At 35.0% G+C, this 26,621-nt stretch overlaps 1 protein-coding gene across 2 annotated transcripts in view; it reads left to right on the top strand.

Moving 5' to 3' along the window:
* The first annotated feature begins 3,269 nt into the window (after positions 1–3,269).
* Positions 3,270–26,621, top strand: part of LOC133528251 (homeobox protein homothorax) — a 352,169-nt gene continuing 328,817 nt past the window's right edge. For both annotated transcript variants that reach the window (XM_061865552.1, XM_061865551.1), the window contains exons 1-2: positions 3,270–3,540; positions 23,960–24,132. In XM_061865552.1, coding sequence (XP_061721536.1) covers positions 3,526–3,540; positions 23,960–24,132 — 188 coding nt within the window. In that variant the 5' untranslated portion in view covers positions 3,270–3,525. The remainder of the gene's footprint in view (positions 3,541–23,959; positions 24,133–26,621) is intronic.

The following is a 26,621-nucleotide window of genomic DNA, read 5'->3' as shown; positions in this document are numbered from 1 at the left end:
ACTTTTTTTTACACATTAATTACGTAGGGCCGGTTTCACCAACCACAATAATTGTGACGTCTAATTATTAGCGGATTGATCAACGTAGTACTGAACTATGGAACTTCCCATATAAGTAGGTAATACATACTTAGTGCACGTTTTGACTTTTGACGGTGACAGACTGTTTGGTGCACCCGGCCCTTAATATAGGGTAATTTGTTATTTGTAAAAAAAGAGATTTTTTTATAGTTTAGAATCCAAACCAGTAGATTATTGGAGTTATAAGTGTTATAACACATATACATTCAAAATTATTTTACTCTAAATATTTATTGTTTTTTTTTTACTCTACAATATAGACTTTAATCCCAAACGAACAAAACTCTATTTCGCACGTGACGGGAATATTAATTATTACCCAAATAGGTATATATAGATATATACCTGTATTCTGTATAGTGGGTAGTATCCACAAAGACACGAAACGGCAATGTTTTGTTGTCATTAAATACCTAACGTAGGTAATATACCTATGTAACTACTAAATGTGTGTGTCGATCGCAAAAATATCGGAGGCGGCGTCCGTTGATTTTTGATCGGCGGCGGCGTGACCGGCGTAAAATCTGCATGGTATAAATTCATGTGATACCTCTCGGTAATATAATGTCCGAGTTTTTTCTGTAATCTCTATTGTCTTATACTCGTATGTACATGATATATGTATATGGAGTGTTCATGTCCTTGTTTTTAAAAATACTGTTTGTCTCGAACTTTACAAATATTCTATTTTTTTATTACGCTATGTGAATAATAGAAGAGCAACTCTAAAATTGGTGTAAACAATATTTATTGATTATGATATGTATTAAGTATATTAAACTCTAAAAGACTCCTACAATGTCCATTAACACCAAGGATTTTTTATAAATATTCCAGTAGGTGTACCTTTGTTTAGACTTTTCCCCACTTTACATTTAGATATTTGTAATTTCTTCTTTCTAAGCTACTCATTTTCTATCCATTAACAACTTAAACTATGTACCTAATAAAAATCGTCGATTACCTATCATATTACCAAACGTGTTTTCGAATTAGATAGGTACTAATTTAGAGACCTCTAAAATTTTAATAAGTCAAACTACTTAAGGATAATTCTTCATTCTTCATCAAGCAAACAAGACAAACACTTATATAAATAATGAATAATAAATAATTTCAATTATTTAGCGGGCCGCAGTATAATATTGCGGTTGTGGTCCATCTCCATCGTATGTCGGTAAGAGGCGGTTCTGGTCCTCGCTTTAGTTGACTTGATCAACCTGAAGTGGATTTACCTAAACAATAATATATTTCAAAATATTTAGGTGTTTCACAGAATTACTGCTGTTGACTTAAAAATAAAACTGTCCTTATTCGTAGAGAGTAAATACTACATTTATAATTGCACCTACTTAGTAATAATTTGAGAGAAACTTGTTCAGTTGAAAAGACAATAATCAAGATATTTTTAACCTAATATAGTGTACACCTATATCGTATAAATCGGTAGTAAAGCTTAGAAAATATGTCAAATTTCATGGCTAACTTTATTATCGTGCAATTCCACAGATTATATTTCCTATTCCTTGTAATTTAAGCAAAGCAATGGAATAGTGTTCACCTTGCATGAGAAAATTATTGCATTAGATAAATTATTATTATTAAAGAAGGAGCAATACTTGCAATCACATTTATTTAAGACAGTTCTATTGATTTTGATAGAATTTTCAATGTCTGTCGGAGAATTTATTATCGATTTTTTAAGGTAAAGCACACTAATTTCCTTAGTTCAGTAAATAACGTATTTTCAGGTTAATTCTGGGATAAGTTATAATAAGCCGCAAATTATTTATCATTTTCTAACCCCATGCCCCATAATAAAAACAAGATCTTTATCAGTCTTAAGTAAATGGTTTAAAGCAGGCAAGTTTATAAATTATAAAACTAAAATTAAATACCTATGCCAAGTTTAGCAGAATTTAACTGCTTGTTTTTCAGTTTTTTTTTTTGTTTTCGAACTGTTGTAGAATATACTAATCTCTATAAGCAAGCCTGTAATTCTCAAATAATTTAACTACGGTTAAAGGTAAATAACATAACAAAATCAATATTTTGAATATCTTTGACATAATTAGGTAATCCACCTAAGTTACCATTAAGAAGTCATTGATAAACAGACATACCTACAATTAACTACCTACATACGAATTGTTATTCGGTATCTACTTATACTAAAATATTTGTTAATAGGTACATAAATATGTTGATATACTTGTGATAAAGGTTTCTATCTCGTCCAATTATTTTAATGAATTTTATTATACTTATTGACAGATTAATATATACAGGAGTAAGTGTTGAATAAAGGATGAAAGTACTTACATTCGTACCTTATGTAGGCAAGTTACATAATTTCAATTGGAATAAAAGTAAGAACTGTATGTACTTTGTTAAAATTGTTTTAATATACATATGTATATATTGTTTAGCCTTAAGCCTTTAAATATTTGTCATGTTTTTCATTTAGGTATGTACAATTTTTGCTGGTTATTGCGATATTTCGCCTTCCTTTGGAGAAATAATAGTAATGTTAGAGCTAGGAACTTTTATTCGTAATGATGTAAATTAAACCAATGTCTTGGTGTCTTCACTTACCAATGATTTACTAATAAGTATTGTCAAATGTTCATGAAATATATTATATTATACAGTGTTGTTATTGAGGCTAAATTGACCATAAATTGTTCCATGGTATCAGGTTTAAAATGCTTACTTCTAACCCAGTTGTTCCAGAACTACCGAAACAACATATTTAATAACGGAAATACTCGTTCATGGAATGAATGGGTCGCGGTCACAAAGTTTTCACATTAAGCACTTCTATCTACATGTGAGAGTCGACGCATGCGTACAACCCTACGTACACACTTGTTTATTCTCTGTTTTCCAAAATTCATACCAAAATAAAGGCTAGCATATAGAGCCGGATCATGCACATCGGCATCACACACGTTCCGTACGAGAGGACAGCGATTTTGATTAGCTATAGAAAATCCGAGAGAAATTCTGATTAAGGCGAGAAAAAAGCGCGCGCGACCATCTCTGTCGGCGCAGCGGCGCGGAGTGAGGCGGCGCGCGGTCGGCGCCGCGGAGAGGGTCGGCGGCGCGCGGAGGGTCGGCGGGCGCGCCGATTGGAGGCGACGCGCCGGGCGGGCCGCCACGCCCCGGCGTCGGCCCCGCTCGCGCCGGCCGCGCCAGTGTCCGCTAGACTGCCGAGCGCGCCGGGCCTCCCGCTTCCCCGCGCCTCGCTCGGCCACGCGTCCCGTGATCGAACAATTCAAGTCAACCGTCGCGAGTGCAGTATGACACTAGTGAGCTAGCGGGCCGCTGTGACGGTGTCTGTTGTGTATGTGTGCACGTGCTTGTGTGTTGTGTCGGGGCCCGTGACGAAAAACTTTCGTTGTGGCCAGCGGAGCCTTGCACCCGGGCTCGGGCCGAGCTTTCATGGCTCAGCCTAGGGTATGTACCACGAACACCTGTCAGCTGATAGCGCAGAGTAAACGGCCTGAGTGATAGCAAGCTTGATAATGTTCATAACAAACAATGAACTCCTACTATGCATAATAAACTCCACATGAAACAATCTCACAACACTTGTGATAACCGTCCTGTATAACGAATGTTTTGAAGCAGTAACTTAAATCAGTATTGAGACATGTTGAGGCACATTAAGCATGGCCACGCCAGTGAACTGTTTTAACAAGTGACGCACGTTAGGAATACGTAACGAGGCCTGGGAAGAAAACGAAATGCATTTCATACGTAATTAACCGACGATAACGTAATCAACATTATAAAGCATCTCGCGCGTCGTAAAAACGGATGCGTCGGGTTCATTAAAAACTTAGCCGTAAATGTGAGTAGGTATTCAAAACGGAATTGTTAAAGTCAGGTTCCGTAGCACGCGAGGTGATAGCTGGGACCGTGAATAAAAGAGATAAAATTGTGTGCAGCGGGGGGCTTTTGTTAGCTGCTCTCTTGGCTCCATGGGGCTAGGTACAAGCAGCTTTAAACGCACGGTTGGGCACAAAAGGGCCTATCTGAGAAACCAACAATAAAATTCAATTGACAATGACAGAAAAAAGGTCCTTTGATACCACAAAGATGCACTAACGGATTTTTTTGTGCTTTCCAAAGATTTGTCGACGCATTGTTTTTAATCCTTTACTTTGTATCGTTTTGGGTCGCTTTTATTATTAAATTACTAGGGCAGTTAAATGTTTCATGGGTTTAAAAATATCCCAAACAATATAGGCTGTAATTTATTGCTAGAATGATTTAGGACAATTATAGGAGACAAATGGCATAAAAACATTAGTAATACCAACCTAACAAACACTAAGTATCTTTATTGCAAGTCAGCAAAAATAAAATAAAGACGTAAACAAATAAACCAACTCAACATTAATAGACACATTATTGATAACGCAATAATAATAATAATAAAGAGCATTTTTGACTCTTATATACTTAAATGTTTTTAATTTAATGACACACCGTGTTTAGTAGAGTCGGCGTGATCATCTTAGAACTTCATACTTAAGTCGGCGTTAAAACGTTGTTATAAAAATGCATATTTTTTAACATAAATAATTAAATTTATAATTGATAAACTTGTTATTATTTTATCTGCTAGATAGCGCACGGGAACAGGCCATTACAATCAGCTTATCATAATATAGGTAGATTGAGTGTCATGAGATTTTATGACACCATAAACCTAACCTCACATGACCACACACGAGCACTTGATGTTTTAATAAAATCGAAATAGTTAAAATTTAAATTACTATGACTTCAAGTTAGGGATAATATACACTAGGTATAATATACATTTAAGTATTAATGGAACCTCGGTAGTAGGTATATTTAATCACTAACATAAGGAGACGGCCACTTTTGAAATAAAATCAAATGTTACCATTTAAATGCAGTTTTTTTTTACACTATTAAACAATTTAAACCCATATCCTAGGACTCCGTATAGGCAGGTAAATAACATTAAGAGATACGGTACTGAATACGCGCAAACCATTTAATCTACCTACCTAATTAATTTATATTTTTTCTATACTGCTGACTATAAAACAAAATAAGTTATTAAAACATGTCAGAAATGGTTTTAATGCTGTATGTAGTTTAGAAAACCAGTAATTTAAAAAACTCTACCCAAAGGTAACAAAGTAGGTAATTATTGTAAAATTTGTATAATTGACATTAGTGTACAACTAAACATTTGATCAAATTATTACAAGAATATTAATAGTGATAAAAAATATAATTATAGATGTCTATAATATTAATAGGTAGGTTAGGTTTCTGAATACGCTATTTTTATGTGCTTATCCACCTAGCCGTGAGTTAAATGTGGATATCTAAGGAATTTAATTTCTATGGTCGATTCGCTTTTCTTGTCATTATAAACCGGTAGGCACTTTATAGACTAATACGAACCGGAACGACCCAATAAAATACAGTTGCAGTAGGTAATAATAAACGAACTATTTTTAATAATATTGCAACAATAATTGTGTATAGGGACTAACTACCAGGGACCTAATCAACTGCAAATAAGTAAATAGGCCCCTAAATATGAATCTGCGAATTAAACTTAAAAATCTATGTTACCTATTACTTGATAGAGTAGGTATTAGAACGTAAAATTTCATATAAAGATCATTTTAGGTATATAGAATTTGTGTTCATTTTAATAAAAACACTTAAAATGAAAACCTATAATCATAACCCAATCCCGCCGTAGGCCGTCGGTCAAAAGTCCAACCTACAACGGATGGATTGGGGTGTGTCTTCTCTGATACCTACTTGTCGCAGAAAGCTCTACCCGCAGGTATCTTGTGAACGTTACTACTTATCAGATTTATTTAAATGCACGTGAAATTGTATGTATGTAGTAATAATTATAATGTATTATAAATCTTCAAAAAAGGGAAAAAACACGTATTTGATTTCAATTGAATATAATGAAAGTCTGCGTTTCTGCGTTTTTTTAATCGATTAATGTATTTTGCTCATGGTCTAGACTGTAACTATTCTACAAAGTTACTAAAAGCATCCTAATTTTATAATAAAGATAAAGATAAAGATAAAATTCATTTATTGACAGAACTGTGTACATGTAGATGTTGTGGGTAAAATAAAGTCCAACAGCTTGCCCATTTCGGACGTACAATAATAATAATAATAGGTACCTAAGCTCTATAATATAATAAGTAAGTAACGATAAGTGTTATGATGAACAAAAATCCATAGATCGTGAATATTTTATTGTAAATATGCTTGCTTCCTTTAAATTATTTAGAGGATTATTTTAATACTACTTACCCGTTAGATTTAGCTTAGGATCATATTCCATATAAAACCAAAAGGATTTACAACTATTGACAAAACACTAATTGTTAAAACAATGTCAGGTAGAGACACGGATCAATAGTTAAGTATTTATAAATAATACTCTTCTTCATCCTTTTATGATACTGGCCAAGAATTTTACGGATTTGTAAATCTTATCAGGGAGTGATGATAAATGTAAAGATTAGTCGAGAAAAGTAGAATTACCTGCAGATATGAAAAAGGATAGAATTAGTAGATTCGATTTTAGAACATTTTTTTTATAAGTACTTTATTATTTTGAATACATGCGTTAAAATAAACCACTTAGGCAGGTAGGTATTCAAAGATTTAAAAAAATCGTATTTATACTATTTATAGTAACCTACATTTAAGTTACTCTTTGTAAGTTTCTGGGACCTAATTCGACGAAAAACAAGTTCAGTATCAAGTCATTTTACTAATAAAAGTTAATGTAATAAATCAAAATACACATTTATATTAATAGTCGAGTATTTGATTTAAATAAATAAGTCTATCTTTAATATGACTTTTAATTTCATACTGGAAATATTTAATTAAATAAGTACAAACGTTAATATAATAAAAAGTAGTGTTCCACATTATAAAGCAATAAAAGTACATCTAATATTTGATATCGCGTTACTTATTAAAACTAATACAGCATGCCGTGCCGTGATGACTATTTTAACCGCCGCGCCGCCGCCGCAATATTGCCAGTAATAATAAAACGCCTGTAAAAGTAGCTCTAAATTACCTAAAAACAATATCGGTGTCCGAAATTATATTTACACAAGACTTGGCCCAGCATTGTCATGGACTAACATATCGTAAAGTTTATGATATATTCGATAGTGTTATCATTTTGTCTGCCAGTAATCACCGATAATGGTCCCTGTGTCCTAGTAATTGTGGATTGATAACACGTGTTTTGGAAACGCATATTTTGGCCAAAATACTTGAGTAATGCTGAACGTAGATTGTGATTATCGTCCCTACATGGATATGTTATGAGTCAGATGTAATTAGGTACGATTTTTCTGTTAAATATATTCGTGTTTTACTCTGTTACTGACATATAAGGTTCATTGGAAAGTTCGCAAGCACGATAATTTCAGTTTTTTTTAACTATCTATTATACCAGATTCATACTTAACAACACTTCTCATTTAGACGGTGCGAAAACTCGCATGCGAGTTTCATTCATTACAATGCGGTATTGGATCGGTCGACCGAATTGGTTGTTATTTCAATGTAACTAAAATCGCATGCCAGTTCACGTGCCGTCTAAATCAGCCCTTATTCTACTGCAACTCTTATCATGGCATCTTGCTTACTGATGATCAATAGCAAGTGTATATAGTTTAGTCAATATTAGCAATTTTCAAAATTACCCTGCTTTCGAAGCTACCCTAATGTAGGTACCTTGTAGGTGTAGGGTGTACCAGCACTGTAAACATGTACATTCATTGATTTTTTAGACGCTACAAGACGATTATACAACCTCGTAAAAATTCAACAGTTTCGAGAAATCTGAAATTCAAGACAGGCACGAATTTTCGTCCTCCTATGGACTTGTAATTTCCCTTGTAAGACATTTCAACTCCACGCAAAGGTCACATTTCGTCAACACGTCAGAACATATCATAAATCTTGAACAATTGAACCAACATGTTGGCGCGCAAGCTCGAACGTAAAAGATCTGCTAAAATATCGCTTTAGGTGGCGAACGCGGCTCTCAATGGTAATAAATATTTGGCAACCGTTCCCGAAATCTACTTTAAACCTCATAAAACGGACCAAATGCGCATACGACAGTTTTAAACATTAAACAAAAACATTTTTATACGATTAACTAAATTACAGGTTCGTTTGAAGTTATTTTTTTATTTTTCTAAGATGGCGCCGATCCGCGGGCGTTGCGACCGTTCTTAGCGCATTAAACTTATTATTGGCACTTACTCGAACAGTAAAGATAATACCAGTATTGTATAGGCAATTCTGTTCACATTTCACGATAAACACAAGTCGATTTTATGTTTTAAGTGTTGGAAAACGCTTCGCCATTAGTACTGTCGCGTTCAGTGATAACGTTACTACATTAGGTCTCGTTTCGAAGTTTTTAGGACCGCTAATAATGACGTGAAAGTGTTAAGTTACGACATGTTAAGGAAGTTATATTACTAACTAGACACAGATAGCAACTGGTTACGTACGTACGTATTCTCCGACCATAATCTAACAGGAAAAACTTTTTTAATGATTAAATTATGCATTTTCCGAAAAAAAACCGTTCCGTCAATTACTCAACGCAGATTAAAAAAGCTACGAATCTAAAAACGCGCCTTTCTCGATTCGAATTTGTTTTCTAATTTCAAATATGGAAGTCCATTTCGGTAACAGATAAATGTCACTTAAAACGGTCATTGCCTCGGCCGCCGTGAGCAGATAAATTAGTAGAGTTATATAATAGTGATGTATCTGTTTATGTATGCTGAATGATATATTGGTTTTGATATAAACTGGTGGGACTAGCTCATTTACGTTTTTAATGCGATATGGCGATTACGAGTGGCCATTATTTTATAAAAAAGCGATGGAACGTCCACCAAGCCGGATAATCATTTCGTTTTAAAAAAAACCTTTTCCGCGTCTAAAGTGTATTCTATAACGTTGATTAATAAAAAAAGTAGATAAATATTTTTATTACTTTGAGATATCTACCCGATGACACTATGTGCGGAAATTTTAAGATAAGTTTGTAGATACCAATTTTGTCATCTAGTTGGCAAAAAAGTGCTTTTGAACGCTGTCATGCTGAAAGAAGGCTTATAATACCAGTAATATAATTTTGACAGTATTTTGAGGGACTTAAATCTACAGCCGTCGGGAGCTTCCGCGAGCTTTATACTAAAGTTTATTTAATTTCGTGAAAATGTTTAGCTTTTACTGAATATTCAACAGAAAGTTAATAAAAGCAGAATTGAAAGACATAGGTATTGTAATGAAGTTTCTAGTATTTATTTTATAGTAAAATTATACAGTACGACGACATTGGGAAAAAGACATACTGTATGTCTTGTTAAGATAATATGACACGCACTTATCTATAGTTATAATAATTTCGTATGAACTTAAACATAATCTATTTTGTTAAATATAGGCGTACGGTAATATTACGGCACAAGTTAATTATGACAATAATGTCACTGATAAAAAAACATGACTTTAAAATAAAAGGAAAAATTGCCATGAACAAATCCATTATAGACTTGTAATCCTGAAGACATTTTGTTTGGCAAAAAACCGTATTTTAGCATAATTCCAACATTGAAATCAATACAAATCAGTCTATACCCGACGCGCTTTATAAACGCACCCACTAATTTGTTATTTAAATTTCGCTGTTCCATTCCATTTTCGAATTTGAATTTGGATTCGAACTGGGCTCTAGATGCGTCGACTCGGCGCGCATTCCGACCGCAGTCGAACATACCCGAGGGCAGGTACCGAACTCTCATTGTTTTATTCGCAGCGCGTTCCTTTTTCAATTTGAATATCGCTGTTCATTTTCGAATTGGCTCTTTGTAGACGCGCCTTAATTGCGCACTTTGGATTCAGTGCTAATTCGCGCGCTCGCTAATTTGACCGTTTATTGTTTTCCAAAATGTCCGACATCCTTTTTAAAATCAGCCCAGAATTTTAATAAAACACCTAGCCGACGCAGTTGTGGTGTTGCCAGCTATAATCTAGGAGCTTGTATAAATCAAACGTAATTTTGATCTGGCAACGATATTCGTGTAATAAATAATTCTTGAATTAAATTCAGAGTGATGTCGGTGGTTCTTGTCACCTGGACTTTGAAATATTATTCCTAGTAGCGCTAAATACCTGCAAATAAATATTCAGGGCAGAATATCTCCTACTTTAATTACACAGTAATATGTAGATGCTAGCGCTTCTTTTTTCAATTTTATTGCTTACGTTACTTTACAACATGGCGTGAGTAAGACCAATCATAACCGTAACTCCGCCAAATGATTTCCTTTGGGTTATACTTAATTATAAGCCGGGTTCTAAACAGTGCTTTGAACAAACATTTTAAAGTTATAATAAGAACGTAAGGTTTCTAATGCTGCTAAGCAGTTGTTCGTCGACACAAAGTCTGCTATCGACCATCGACATAACTGTGTCCTCCCTAAGTCCTCTAATACGCCGCCACGATTTAGAGTTGTACATTAAACAATATTAATTGACGGGAGATGACTCGCCACTATCGAGCCGGGGGCTGCAACAATGCCTCTAAATACCACGCACTGGCCGGCCAGCCAGTGTTTACCGAACGTACGATTCCAAATTCAAAAAATACTTTTTGTACTCTGTGGCTTTCGGTGCGTTCTTTTTTCGGGACGATAACGAGGTTTGAAATTGGAACGCAGCGTCGCTGGCCTGTTTAGCGCGCTTTTTCGATGACACTTCAGAGTTATGGCCGCTGTAAGATGAATAGAGAGCCGTTACGGGTAATTAGTGTGCCTTATCTGTTAGATTAGCGCTGGTTCGGCGCCGCGTTTGAATTACGTGTCGATTCGGTTTTATTTCGAGCGGTTTAGTCGGTCACAACATGAGGCCAGGGCGATGACCAAATTATTGCCAAGAACGAGTCCCGCCGGTGGCACACCCGACGCGTCCCGCGTTGCGAGCTTTGCGATAAAATAAAAACAAATTGTTATGAGAAATCAAACAGGTTACTTCTGTACCTAATATTGGAGTATATTATTCAAGACACGGCACAATTATTCTTATTAATGTTGTTGATATTAGAATAATGTGATTCATTAGTTCCTACATTATTGCAAAACGGGTTTGGATGGGGAAAGAAGACAGAAATTGTAGCGGTTGGAGCGCGTCACTCAGAATTCGAAGTTTAAATAGTCAATCACGAGCAGTGTGGCTAATCTCGCATTCACGGGCACAATGCCGGTAACGAACGGACAAGCGGACAGCGCAATAAGGCGCGCGTGGGCGGCTTTATGTCAACGTTATTTATGATCTGACCTTTTTTTAAGATTTTTTACGCTGGTAATACTGATAGTGGAATTTTGAAAGTGGTACTTTCGAAATTAAAAAGAAAACTGGCGAGAAAGATGAAACAAATGACAGTTATTATGAATAAATTAATACCAGACTCACTCGCCCTTTAAACAGCTAATTAATGTTTGCGTATTAAGTATCTTTAAAACGTAAGAAATAAAAAAGCATAACCAACTTTATTAGTCACATAAAAATCTTTTAAGCACTTATTTTGATTCTTTAATAAGAGCAAAAGGAGACAGGCGTCGCGTCGAAAGGAAATCGTTATCTTAACGAGGTTATATTTACCTAAGTGAAATCAGAGACTGGGGACCCTCAGACGATACCACTATCGTGGGTCGTGGGCCAGCTATTGACCCCACTGTTTACATTCTATGAGATATATTCCATAAATACGCGCAATTCGCGATAACTCGAGCACTTTCAATTTGTAAACCTAATCTAAGGCTACAAGGTTAACGGTCTCTTAAAATCAATTTCGAGACCACAGATAACACTAGAGTGCGGTGGGTCCGCGTTTGTTTTTAAACAGTGCAATTTAAAAATGGAATGGTAACTAAAACTTTCATCCGACGCCTTTAGTCGAATGTTATGGCTTCCTACGATAAATCTGCCGGCGAATCTCGAGAATCCACCGTCGAACATAGCTCACGCGTCTATTTATAAAACTCACGAAGAAAAACACTCTAACAAATTGAATATCGAATGCGACTTTTGCAGCTGGCCGGTAACCTTCGTTAGTTTTAGAACGGGCCCTACGATATTTCAAATATAGAACGGCGAAGTGTTGCCAGTAATTAAGGCAGGCGTTGGTTGCGCGTTGGGCGTCGCGCGGTGTCCCCATGCGGATGGGCAAATGGAATAAATGGTCGTCTGGGCCCGCATCCGCCACGGGAGTCGGATACAACTCTTGCAGCGCTGCGAGTGCATTCTCACACCTTACCAAGCGTAAGCGAAACAAACCAACGTAACAGTCATTCATATAAAGTGTGTGTAGGCAGAGAGCACGCTTATACTGGATTGAACTAGTGGTGGTGCGTAAAAGTGGTTGGAACAACGCGCCTGGATACAATTTTTCAATTAAATCGACCAGACAGAAGATCCCTAATAGGTGTCGTTAAGAAGTCGTGTGCCCGATTTTTGAACTGTCCCTGTAACGAGGACGTTTTATTAGTATTTATGGTTCTGAAACAAATAGACATTCTCGTATCGTATCATGAATGAAGAGGAATTTATGACTTGTGGCGTAGTAAAACTAGTAAAGGTAATATAATAGAGTTTTTCTAAGTTTTACTGCCGCGAACGCTGTAAAATTCAATACGACCGTCCTAACGATGCTTGATTTACCACTATCAATTTAACAAAATACATAAAACACACACGAATCCGCTACTTCGGTTTAATGTTCGCGTTTATTGTGCCAATCTGCGTATCCTCTTATTGCGTACATGTGATCGTATCGCTTATAAATACCTACGTGTTATTAGGTATTGTGAGTTCGAATACATTATTCACTGTTACGAATCGCTTCTGGTGGCCCCCTAGACGTATGAATGCGTTGCCAGATGACAGAGTCGAGCGGGATAGCTATAGATTATAAGCGCGGGTGCGAGCGAGGTGAAAGCTAAGGGTGGCGTCACAGACCCACCCCGCGTCGCGAACACTCGCCTGCGTTTGAAACGTCCTTCTACATGTTTTTTTTAATAATCTAACATTATACCGGCCGCAAAAGTCTCGTTTTCAGAAAGCCACAACATTCGCTTAGGTACTCATATCCAAGTTAATTCTTTACTTCCCAGAACCGACCAACCTACGCTAATCTCCAAACCGCAATCGTAAAAAACGGAATTTGCAACCAAATTTAAATAACCGCGATTAATACCAGGTTTTTAATTAGAAGTCCAGTAATCAACACTGACGGAGACATATGTGGATCATATAGATCTTTACCGTGTCCACATTAGCCACCCGAAGAAACGAACGCGTAAAACCATACGGCCCGCAAAAACCCGCCCAAACAACTTATTACTTCGTAGAGATTCCCAGCAAAAACCACAGGAATTCCATTTAAAAAAATTAAAACGCACGTTTTTATTTTTTCGTTATGGCAACACAAATGGACTAAAGGTTATCTCGAAGGAAAAAAGGCGGGACAGAGCGATTCCATTTTTAAAACGTATCATTTAATTTTGGAACCGGCTCTCAAGACGTCAAAAGGTAGTCATTACATATTTTGTGGCCGATAGCTTAGCGCCCTGTAGATTACGTTTCTATTTATGAGTTATGACCAGAAAAACTCCCTCCGGAATGCCATAGTTTGATCAATTTCATAGGCGCATTGTGACTCGAAAGAGTACGTAAAAAGTGGCCTTTTCGCATTTTAAATACACGTATACCGGTTCGATTGCGACCGAGGTGTCAATGCTATCATTACAGAATTTTAATTACCCCCATCCCTTCGTACATGTAGGAATGCGATGTGGCACTGACCTAAATAATTTATGGGAAAATATTTGTCTACGCCGATTGGGACCCAGTGCACGTTCGTTTTTTCTAAGCGTTATGATTCGAAATTAGAATAAAGTGATTTAAGCGGTCACACACGCTTTTACACTTGCCACATGGAGCGACACCCGCCTACGGGTGACGTAAGCGCGTCCCGGCTCCAACAAGCCCGCTTTGATTGATCGTCGCGTCTCCAAAACATTGAACACTTTCAGTAATGCGTTTGAATTTCGAACAACGGTTGCGTCAGCCGGTATTATTTTAATCAGCCAGTGTTCTGAATTCGAATTAAATGTAATATCGAAATGTGAAAAAGCACTTTAGGGAAGAACGCGAGGTTATTGAGGTTGAGACAACAATTGAGATTGTCGTTTTGAACTTCGAATGCTTTAACTGTTATTCGACGACCAGTGTAAGCGGTGATCTCACTTTACGTATATTAGTTACAGGCCTTAAGACCAAACTTAAACTGGTTTTCCGAGATGAGCGTTCAGCGTTATATTGAAGCCCTTGTTGGACATTCGATGTAACGGATCTTTGCGTAGGATGGACATTCGTTTAATGCAAGAGGGGACAGTCCAACTGTTATCTTGCGAAAGGCCTCCTTAACTTGAGATAAATATAAGATGACTCGTTCGGGAAAATTTGTGTTGAAGTTCTGGGAACGTAATCTAGGTAAATCTGCGTAGATATCTACGTCATTTCTTCTTAATTATAAATTAGTCATGGTTTTATCATCGAAACGTCGTGTTGGAGAGTAAATATTCACAACACACATTTGTTTTGTTTCTTCCCAATCGCAAACCAATTTATATTTAGGTATACTCTGATTAGTGGATATTAGTGAATATATCATATGGATAGATAAGTACAATGTTTAATATATAATTAATAATATTTTCCTACTTTTCCTTATTGACCATTTTAAGCACGCTTTACAGAAATATTTTTAAACTTATCAAGTAGGATAAATATTCATTATTTTTTTAATTGCTTTTATTTTGCTTAGTTAGTACCTGGGTGTGTAGGTTTATGAACTTTCATATAAAAGCTTGGTTGTAAATAACCACCCATAAGTATGTAGGATAGGAACAGTCAGCATCAAAAGTAGCGGATGAAACAACGCGCCAAAAGTATCTGATATTCCGGAAAACTTTTCCAAATATAGATAAATTTCTAAAATTCGCGCTCAAAAGTATATCTTTTACAGTCTTAGTTGTTCTATATTAAAGACATCACGTTTTGTTAGGCTGTTACAGAATGGTAGATACTTTGAAACGTATTTGATCCGCTACTTTTGATGCTGACTGTACTTAGAAAAAAAACCTTGCTTTTTATTAGCTTATAGCAATCTAAATAGCAACATTGTGACTAAAACACTATATAAATCCGATAGTAATTCTTTAGCCTCGTTATCGCGTGTCCAAAACGGCCGCCATCTTGTTAGTTGATGTTTAATTGTAGCAGCCATATTGTTTTTAATTTAATGGACTAAAATAAAGTTAGGACATTATTTTTTAAGTCAGGTCAAGTCTAGAATAGTATAAGTAGATAATACAATGACTTAGGAATAAAATGGCCTAGGCGGCTAAAAATAATATATTATTTAAATTTTGTCTAAACTTTGAATAATACTAGGATCTAGAAATGACCTAAAGAGAAGCTAGATCAAGCCGAAACGAAGTTTTATGAGTCAATTTGAAAGCGTAAGTATCAAAACGATGCTCCTCAAAATTCCAAGTATCAAGACTGTTAAAAATTTACGATTCAGTAGTAATTTCTACGTCAATATAGGATTAGTTATAATTATGACATTATGATAAGCTATCAAGACACCTGATACAGTGAGTACACACGCCGCAATGGCGCACGCATATAAACAAAATCTTTCGTATTTAGTTACTTCACTGATAACGAACAAAGACTTATTGGATATATATTAATATATAATTTATATTATACACTTAGAGAACGTTTCATATATAACGTAACTGAACTTTACAATTATACTACTATAGTCGGTAGTAGACCCACATGAAGCATGAGGTCATTTATTAAGTTAAGTGTATGTGTATCACAGATTTGTTCCTGAGTCCCAAAATATTCTTCTGCCACAGGACAGTTTGTTGTCAGAGGGACTTCCTTAAACAAATTGTATGATATGGTTTCCTTTATGTTTCCTTTAAGTATATTCCATGACAATATTTACCTATTATAGTAGTTTACTGCTACATAATAAAAAGCGTCATTTACGACAATATGGTATTTGGTTAATTTCACAAATTTTCAAAATATCGGTAGCAACCCCTAAACATAAATTTAAAAATATGTAAAAAATCTAGAGCGTTTTCTAACGCAATACATTATTCTTGGAGGTTGAGAGTAAACAAAATAAAATAAATATATTACCGCTTTTCTTTGCATTCACAAATTATCAAACGTCGGTAGCGTACACTAATTATCAATTTAAAATTGTATAAAAAATCTAGAGTGTTTTCTAATGCAATTGATCTTTTGTAGAGGGTGAGAGTAAAAAAAATACTTCTTTGAATCACACAAATATAAATATATATATCTTATATATATATCTTGTATTTTAAATACAAGCCTCATTAAGCTTATCTACTCTGAGACTAGCTCGATCTCGTGTAAAATTGGCTTATAATATTTATTTATTTTATATTCCCGTTGTTGTTTTGTGTACTAAAGTATTTATGAACCAAGATCGTAGAAAACTGTTACATGAAGAAATATGATCGGTAGTTGTAGGCCATCTAGAAATATGTAGATATATTTTAGATTACCTATTAATAATGTAAGCTTACTTAGGCTAAGTGCATCTATGTTCTTACCCTTGAATTACTAAATATATACCTATTTTATGAATATGTATGTCTGTATGTAACACGTTTGCGGCTGTCACTCGAGAATTCCAACATGACACACTTCAGTAAACAACTTCATTTAGCTGTATAACATATAAGGGGACGCAAGTGCTATGGCCGTTTTAAGACATTTATAAAACGTGCTTAGGCAAATGCCAATGTCAGAAAGGTGCAAATGTCTTATGAACAATTATATTTATTATAATAATTATCATTGCATCATGCAAACTGTTGGTTGATGTGGGTTAGATATATATATTATTATACTATATATCTTAAGTAGATACCACCACTATAGTTAACTGATATTAATTGTATACCTTATTGCAAAGAGATAGGGTCTATACCTGGGTCTAGTCGGTTAGGTATGTTGCTGATCTATAAATAATAATATTTTTTTGGGGAAAATCTTTTACTATGTGCACTAAGCGTCGATTTACATACTTATATAGATATATACATGCTTAGATAACATCCATAACTCAATAAGAACGCAGATTAACTTCGTGATATACACACAAATAAATGCCCTTACTGAGATTCAAACCTGGGGCCTCCTGTTTAATTCGTAGGCTGAGTCTATGTCGTTATCAACTAAACTAAGAGGCAGTTAGTATTTTTCTTACATTTAACTGTACGTTTGTGGAGGTATATGATATTTCAGTCAAATGTGTGAATAAAGTGGGGTTAGATAAAAGTAATCTTTCAAAGACTCTTCCATGTATGAAACACTTATTTATTTCTGTAGGAACGAGTCACATAAACGTACCTCGTTATGCAGCGATGATAATTTAACCGTGATTACTCCGAAGGCCACAGATATTATCCTATTCGATTAGATTTGCTAATGCAGCCAAGTGAAATACGATATAATAGTTGGGATTTATCTTAATACCTATCTATTTATCTTGAACGTGTCATTTTAAATTAGGCAATGTAGTAAGATAACAGTTTAGATGAAATTAAAATCGTTTTATCGGAATCTAATTCATGAAGTTTGCATTTATGCAGTTGCTATAGGGTACTTTGTGATATGGAAATTCACATTTAGGTTTATATTTAGGTCTAATGATTTCTACAAAATGCCACTGGGTATTAAGTCCGCTATTTGTTATTTTTTTTAATGATGTCTAAATAATAAGTTTTTTGCCAAAAAAAACATTTTTGGTATAATCTTTTATTGCTGACTCTACTTTTCTTTCCACAGGCAACAAATGTTTATCAAGACAATTCTAAAAACACCAAACATAATTAGTTTGCGTTATTGTATCACAGAGTTACCATGTCCACGTCCTACCTCCATCATCAGATCAGCTCCATGTCATCATTATATTGCATTGTCATCCAAATTTCAGCTCAATAGAAAATTAAGAAGTGGGTCAAATTTAGCTTCCAAGATTTGACCTACACTAACTCATAAAACTAATTTTACTTGAGTAGGTAATTTAATTACAAAACAATGCAAATACTCTTTATTGCAGACCTCTATACATAAACAATACAAATAATACAGCACATTAAGAAGAGGTAAACAACAGGCGGTTTTATCGCTAAAAAGCGATCTCTTCCAGACAACCTTTAGGTAGCGGAATTAAATAAATGTATGTCATATCAGTAGGTATTCCAGGTGCAATAAAATAATAATTAAAATGTTATAGAACTTAAATGCGTCAAACGAGTTTTAAATCAGCTGTATATCATTATTAGTTTTATTGATCCAAGTTTGCATAGATCTATGCGTCACTTGATCCACTGATTTGGCAGTTTTACGATACCTGTCAATGAATATAGTGTTATAATGTTATAGGACAATTTTACATACATCGATCTAGTCATAGTCATGTCTAATGTTCTATTGTTGTTGACTAGATGACGATATATTAATGGACCTCCTGCTACGTAAGCAGGGTTACTATACCGGCTCGGTTAGGAGGCTGTCAATATCACATTAAAGAACTAATTTTATACAATTATAGATGAGCGAATGAACCATCCAAAATAATTAATAAGCGTAAAATTTTTCATTCACATTCACATTTGCATAGTATAAAACGTTTCACACACCTTAATTTATTCAGTCGTCCTAATTGGCATCCTAACTAGGATCTAAAAAATATCTTAATGCAGCCAGGCCACAGACCACCTCAACTACTCAGACTTACTAAACGTGGCTGTATCTTTACGATTTAGGCTTCTGAATTAAGTAAGAAGTGCTTAAGAGTGAAATAAATAATAATATGAGCTATAACTGCAGACAGCAAAACGTGCACTCACAAGGAAGAGTCATTTAAACCTAGGCATAGCTAGGCTAGGAATTCAAATAGTGTGAAATCGTTAGACGGTATAATTTATGCGCAATTATTACAGTCGAGTGTACACGGGTCTTAATCGAGCCGACTGTACAGGCTAGGCTAACCACGTAATAACTGGCATTATTTTATTATCTATGCTAGATTTGTACGGTTTGGAATTGCATATGATTTGTTATTAAATCGCTAGTAATGAGGTTCGCGTAACGAATAATTTTGTATTTTCCAGTACAATAGTGGGTTTTCCTTAATGTACGCGTTGGTGTGTACAATCTTGGCGAAACGCATTGATAGGTAAAGGGCCATACATAATACGGGTTTTAAAAACAAAAGCTTTTATCTTTACACATTCAAATGACGTTAGTACTAAAAATGCAGTCGTTTTTGTTTCTGTTCAATAAATATATAAATATAAATATTATGAAACAATCTTGCACAAATCGACCTAGCCCTACAGTAAGCTTAATAAGGTTTGTGATGTGGGTACTAGATGACGATATATATAATAGATATAGATAAATACTTAAATTATGAAAACATACATAACTCAGGAACAAAGATCTGTGATGAACACACAAATAAATGCACATTACCTATAATAATATACATTTTTTTCCAACACAGGTTCTTAAAATATTGGATACTAGCTTGATATCCGTGATGATGATGATTGTTAAAAATTATCTTATGTCCTTTCCCAGGCTTCAAACCATCACCATATTCAATCTCATTTAAATCAGTTCAGTAGTTTAAGCGTGAAGAGGGAATAGACAAGACAGACAAGAGTTACTTTCGTATTTATGAGATTAAGTAAGGATTATGTGAAAAGACTACGATATACTCTATTATACCTTTTTGTATTTTACGTTTCAGTAGTAATATTCTATTCAAATATCTACGATAAATATAGAGTAGGAATTCTGAAATTACGTACATTTTGCTCTACCAATTAAAAGCAGTTTAGTTTTCACGCATGAATAAAACATATCCAGCAATTATACAACTAATTAAAGCAAATGAATAACGGTCTGGCTAAAAAAACTTAATATTAATTATAACCCCAATAAAACACCTTGAAAAGACCCACTATATAACTATTACCCGACCACCTGCGATATAGGCCTACAGGTGGCTACGATTAATAGTACTTAAATCAATGTAGCAGGCTCTGGTTCCTAGTCCATAATTTGCTTAATATACCATAACCTAGGGAGCAAACGCTAGATTGCTACTCTCCGTCCCTTAGTTATAGTCCTATAATGGTCGTATAAAGGTTTAGTAAATGGCTAATAACGAATCATTATTGTGTTACTGCAGTTTTAAGTAATGATTTAATTTCCCTTCAGTGATGTTTGCGGTGTGTAATTTAGCGTTGAATTTTTTATGGCAGGGAATCGTGTGTTTTGCGGTTTATATAGTTTACAATTAGGGGTTACTTAAATACTTATGTTTTATACGCGGATAGTTTGCATTTCTGCCAATTCATTTTATTACATATACTGTAAGGGTATTATTTGATACAAAAGTGAATATTTAAATTGTCATAAAGGGGTGTGAAAAAGACTTAATGCCACGTTGCACTGTCAAATATATCGGAGCGAACAAGATGTTCACAAATATCTGAGCACCACATTGTCCAGGTGTTTGAATACATTATATTTTTGAGCTCCCTTTCTGTAGGAACGTTGACACAAATGCTGCTTTTTAAAAACTAGCCTAAGTTTTTTCAATGGAATGTTTGGTCTTTAATTATAACGCAGTTTTACAGAAAAAGTTGATTTCTTTCATTTCTCCTTGAAAAAAAAACAGTTTTACAATGCATGTTTTGCTATATTAAATATATTAAAATGGGTCACTTTAAGTCAAAAACGCCCGACATGTTTCACTCCGTACCGAAGTGTCGAGGAGTGTGTTGTTTCGCATGTTTTGCTCCAAAAGTTTGTACCCAAGTTTCTAACCTTTCCCACGTTATGTCACCTTTATTCCCGGGCATATTAATATTTACGAGTATATTTAGCTTATCAGCAATCTTGAGCAATATTCGCACTAAAACAATTATTGCTTTTAACATCGGCGGTAACTAATAAAGTCCCGTGAATGCAATACCATACAGTGTACGTAGCGTCAGCAAAACGATTGGAAACCAGTTTCCCCATTTTGCAAAAACTGGAAACGAAATAATTGCTGTAGGAAATAGTTTCTGCCCACGGCTTAATTATTAAAAACGTTCAACCCGATTTTACCTCCTTTTCTATTTATTACTCATATGGAAATAGTTCCTACCTACTTATATATGTTTAGTTGTAAAAGGAATTTTATCAATAACAAACCATAGTTCCGTTTACATAACATCTATTCAATCTTAATAGTAATTATTGTAATCATACAGATAAAATGATAAATTTAATGTGACAATATTTCGTATCTATACGCGATCGTATGAGATTATTCAAATGCCTGTTCGATAGTTATTGATTTTGTGATAGTGAAATCGAACATTATAATTCGTATATGTATTTTGGATCTTTCTTTACGACCAGCTGAATATCCGAATCCAGTTTCTGGTCTAAAAAAACATAGACAAGATTTTAGAGGCTTTAAAATTATAGAAAACTCTTTTTCTACTCGTTGACTGTAGATAATGGTTGAATTAAGATTTCGTATACCAAATTATAATTGCGTAATTTTCATGTTTGGGCTCTCAACTCAATTATAAAATTTATTTCAATATTACGCTGTAGTCAACTATAAAAAAAATTGACCAATCACATGCCGCCTTGCTTCCATAGAACGGGGGACAGACGGGCGGGGGCTCGCGCGTTTATGTCTTTTTGTCTACTTAGATGCTTGCCAATTTTCATTACTTATTTAGGTTTTACAGTAAAAATAATTTTTTTTGGAGGCCTCGTAGAAGTATTGTATACAATAGTGATATAATCAAGCTTTTCAATCTCGTACCTCACTTAGGCAACTCAGCAAACGTCGTTGCCTAAACACTGTACTCGACTGAAAAGCTCTCTATTATGATACCTACGAAACATCTAACATGACATGGTAAGGGTATTTTAAATGCAAGGTGCTCGAAAGCGTCATATTTTTTCATTCATTCATTCCGTTCAATATGCTGTCTGTACGCGTATGTATTGTTTACTTGCTGTGTGAGTGCTAAGTAGGTAGCCAGTAACGAGACCTAGTGCTTACTTTATCGACTGAAACTGATACTGCGCGTAGAAATATAAAAAACAGTAGAATGGCAATAAAAACTCACAGTCCAACTAACGTCGACAGTTATGTGTTCCGGTATAAAGGTTTAAATTATTGACACAGGATGTTTATAAGAAGTGAAAATGAGATACATTTTATTTCTACTTATTAGCTTTTCCAACTGGCACAAACTTTTTTTTCCCGCGGAAATTTCAGCCAGTGCTTCCGCGTTGAAAAAAAAGTTAAGGCGTTTTTCGAATCTAAAATTTATCGGAGCGTGTTTGTCATGCCTACGACAACAAAAATGTCTACTAACGTTTTAGGCGAGGTAATGATGCATCGATCGGTCCAAATCGCACAGTCACTGTATTTGATAGCAGACCCGCTCTTCAAAATCGTTGGGTCTATTCATATAATACTTACGTTACTACGTGCGGTTTGGAACATTTTAAGATGATACATATCTCAATTTTTTTTTACAATTATGGCCTGGATGCGAGTTCTTTAAGCCTATACATGTCTTAATTTTGTGCAGTTTTCAAAGCTTGTTCTATTGTTCGTAAACACACTATTGTTTGGGATATATGTGAAAAGTTTGAACATACAAAATTTGTTTGTAAAATAGAGGTTATCTCAATTAATTACAATTACTTGAAAGACAAAAGCGGTCCTAAGTGGCCTGTCAAATATTCTTTAAGACCCGTAATCTCAAGGGAATATATTTTAAAAGCTTAAGCAAGTTTAATTGATGTCAGATAGCCATCGGTCGATGACTCGACTATTTTAATGAATATTCAGTGCCCTTCGTTCTTTTTGGACAACTTAAAACTTTTTAATTGTAAGAGAAGTGTAAATGGATTATGTTTTGTCCCTTTTTTGGGCACTTAAATAGAGTGAGAGGTGAATGAAGGGGTTTATTCTGGTAATGCCTTTAGAAGCGATGACTTGTTTCTTTGCAAAATAGGTGTTTATTGGTTTTTGATGAACATTATGAAGGTTTTCAAATGTGCTATATTAACAATATGTAGTTATATACCTCTTGTAATTCTGAATAATAGAATATTTCCTGTCATTCTCTAAACGGCTAGAGACAGGTGTGCAGTGACTCCACAAAAATCAAAACCAGCAATTTAAGTCTCTAACACACCCGTCATTCTTTGAGCGGCCGTAGCATGATCTGACGACAGTGTATAGTGTAATATCTTATTTGTTATATTTAATAAGAAATTGTAGGTAACCAGACTGTCTATTTTTCATATATTGTTTTGGAGAATACTATCTATAGAATAACACAAAATATAATGTTTAATCACTTCCACACTGATACGTCAAAGTCGGTGCAGACTTTAATCCGACTATATTACTTCTTTGTCTTCCTTCTTCCATTTATGTCTGAGAGTCGTGAATACTATAAATCGCTCTATATGTAGCGAGTACTTTTCATCCTGGCCGATTTTTTGCCTTTCTAATAAAGCCCTGGTGATATCACCTATCCTAACCTTAATTTTCTTGCAGTACGACGAGGGCCTCCACGGGGGTGGTTACATGGAGGGGGGCGCGATGTACCACGAGCATAGACTGACGCACCCCCACCTCCCCGCGGTCCACTACCCCCCGCCCGCGGCGCCCGCGCACGCGCTGCCTGGCGAGCCGCTCGTCCATAAGAGAGACAAGGACGCAATATACGGGTGAGTCCGGTGGTAACGTGTGATGTTTCTATATTTTTGATGAGCTGGTAAACTCTTCTACATATTTCTTACATCCTAATGCATGCTTAAGGCTCTTAACTTCTATACTATATACTTAGGGCTTATGTGTATAGAGTACCCCTCATAGATTAGTGGTATTCCTCAGGGTACTCTATTTAGACCCATTTTTTTGACTTATACTGGGGTACATTATTTTGAACATTCCAGCAATCCATATACATAGCAATCCACATCCAATCCATATAAAAATGATTTATTCTGGATAGAGAGTCCTATCCTGGTTTTAATAAGTATTTACATTTGATTTCATCAGAAATCGTTTGCTATCCTAAGATAAATCTTCTACACTGCTATCTTCAGAACATCTTATTTATTACAATACATCTTCAAAATTGATTATGATCTCTTTTAGGTGCATTCCTTCATTTCTGTCGTAGTATAAATTAGTTTCTTTAACATACTTTTTAAAGTAAATTCTTTATCTTCGTCACCATTCATTAATTATGACTTCTGCTAAGCATTCGACATGGTTGTCTAGTTTCAATTTTCCACCAGCAACATCAGCAATAATTCCTCGAACTAGCACTCTCCAATCGTGACGACACGCACTATCAGTTATTACCTGATATAGACATAATTATGGATCCGTATCATGGCGCTCGGCAGAGGGTTATCTGATAGTGTGATACGTCATAATCTTTGTTATTATTGTGACAAATATTTGTGACATTTACGCGGATATAGGGTTCATAGCATTATGGACTGGGTAATTTACATCGAAACTGTGTTTAAAAAATGATGTAGTCTTCTTATGATTGCTTTCATCAGTTTATCAACTGTATGAATTGTAATTGCCGGTATAACTTGTGAAACGAGTACGTCTCTTCATCTGTTTGCAACCTTCTTGACTTCCCTGAACTCCCTGTACTTATACGTGATTGCTGCTTTTCCTTTAGATGGTCTCAAGCCTATTATAGTTAGGCTCTCAATTCCTTGCTTTGATTTCATTCTGATGCGATTTATGAACTCAATATGCTTTATATGAAGTGTTTGCTTTTAATTGTATGTCTTATTTTTCATATTTAACAGCTTCCTCCTTTACCTTAAGATTCCATATTTGTGACTTTTCCAATCTTCAACTACACCACATTTATTACTGTGTAGTAAACGAATATATATTAATACAAATATAACCCGCCGCCTAACAACGTAAATAATGTGACATATTAGGACATTGATGGCTCTAACAGCAGCTATCAGTGACATTAACAGCTGCGCACGAGTCGATACTGTTAATTTATGGATGAGATAAATAGGAAAATTGATTCCGTTTTAATTTTTTATGATATTTGTTATTTATGGTTGCTATTTGTGGCATAGCGTGAGAAATTATAAATAATAATTCGAAAGAGTAATCCGTTGGAATTTGATGATTTTCAACCTAGAGCAAGTAACTATAGAGTTAGGTTCCTTGCTTGCTAATCAAATGACTATTTGTCTCCGCGGCCGGCAAAACGTTCTCCCTTGTCGCTTGCTATAAGGACGCCTTGACAGGTTATTCGTATAAAGATACAAGCAAATCTCGACCTTATGGTAAGCGACAAAGTGTGGGACCTTTGACTAATCTTTTCGACACATTTCATTATATGAATCTTGAACGTACCAAAAATACAGTTTGTTGATTATATTGATCTGTAGTTAAAAGTTTAATCTACAGATCAATATAATCCTCCATTATTTCTTGCACAGTTTCCATAGGCACTTTGTAATTAAAAACAATCTTTCCTTTATCGCTAAAAGCCTTTTAGCTCCATTAAATTTCCACCTAAATTCGGAAAAGACATTATGCTAAACAATCTTTGGTCAGAATTTGCGTTTCATAGCCGTGATGAGATGGTATCAGTCAGAGGCGCGACCTCTGCCACTTGCTCCATTACAAGGAGCTTAGTTTTATCAGACCAAAACTTGTCAACAGAGGGCGGGAGCCAGTGAGGGCGAATTTCGTTACCCACCATTTTGTTCCATAGAATTGTGATATTTAAGATATCAAGTTCAAAATTGGATAAGAAATATCAGGAAACAAAAGGATTTATCATCACATATACCGTTTTTTGCTATGATTACTAATTTGAGTATACAAACCTATTTGACGTTCAGAACATAGTTAAAACAAATACTGTTTAGTTTTGTTAGTGTTAAAACATTTTCACACAAACGTAATATCAAATCAGATCTAGGTTAAACTTTAATTAAAACGCTGTTTTACGTTTCTAGGTTTCTTTATTTTTATTGCATGTAAGTATATAAAACCATAAACCACGGATTTTATGACATTAAAGTATTCATAACTCAACGCTCCGATGCTTCCATGTTCGAATAAATCTAACTGACTATGAACAATGAATATTTTTAATTTCCCGCCGTAAATACGAACTGTGGCGTATTTAAAGGTCACCTTTTTCTTAAAT

Source organism: Cydia pomonella, chromosome 19 (genome assembly GCF_033807575.1).
Source record: "Cydia pomonella isolate Wapato2018A chromosome 19, ilCydPomo1, whole genome shotgun sequence".
Lineage (NCBI taxonomy): Eukaryota > Metazoa > Arthropoda > Insecta > Lepidoptera > Tortricidae > Cydia > Cydia pomonella.
The sequence above is the reverse complement of the archived record's forward strand: the minus strand, read 5'-3'. Positions and strand labels throughout refer to the sequence as shown.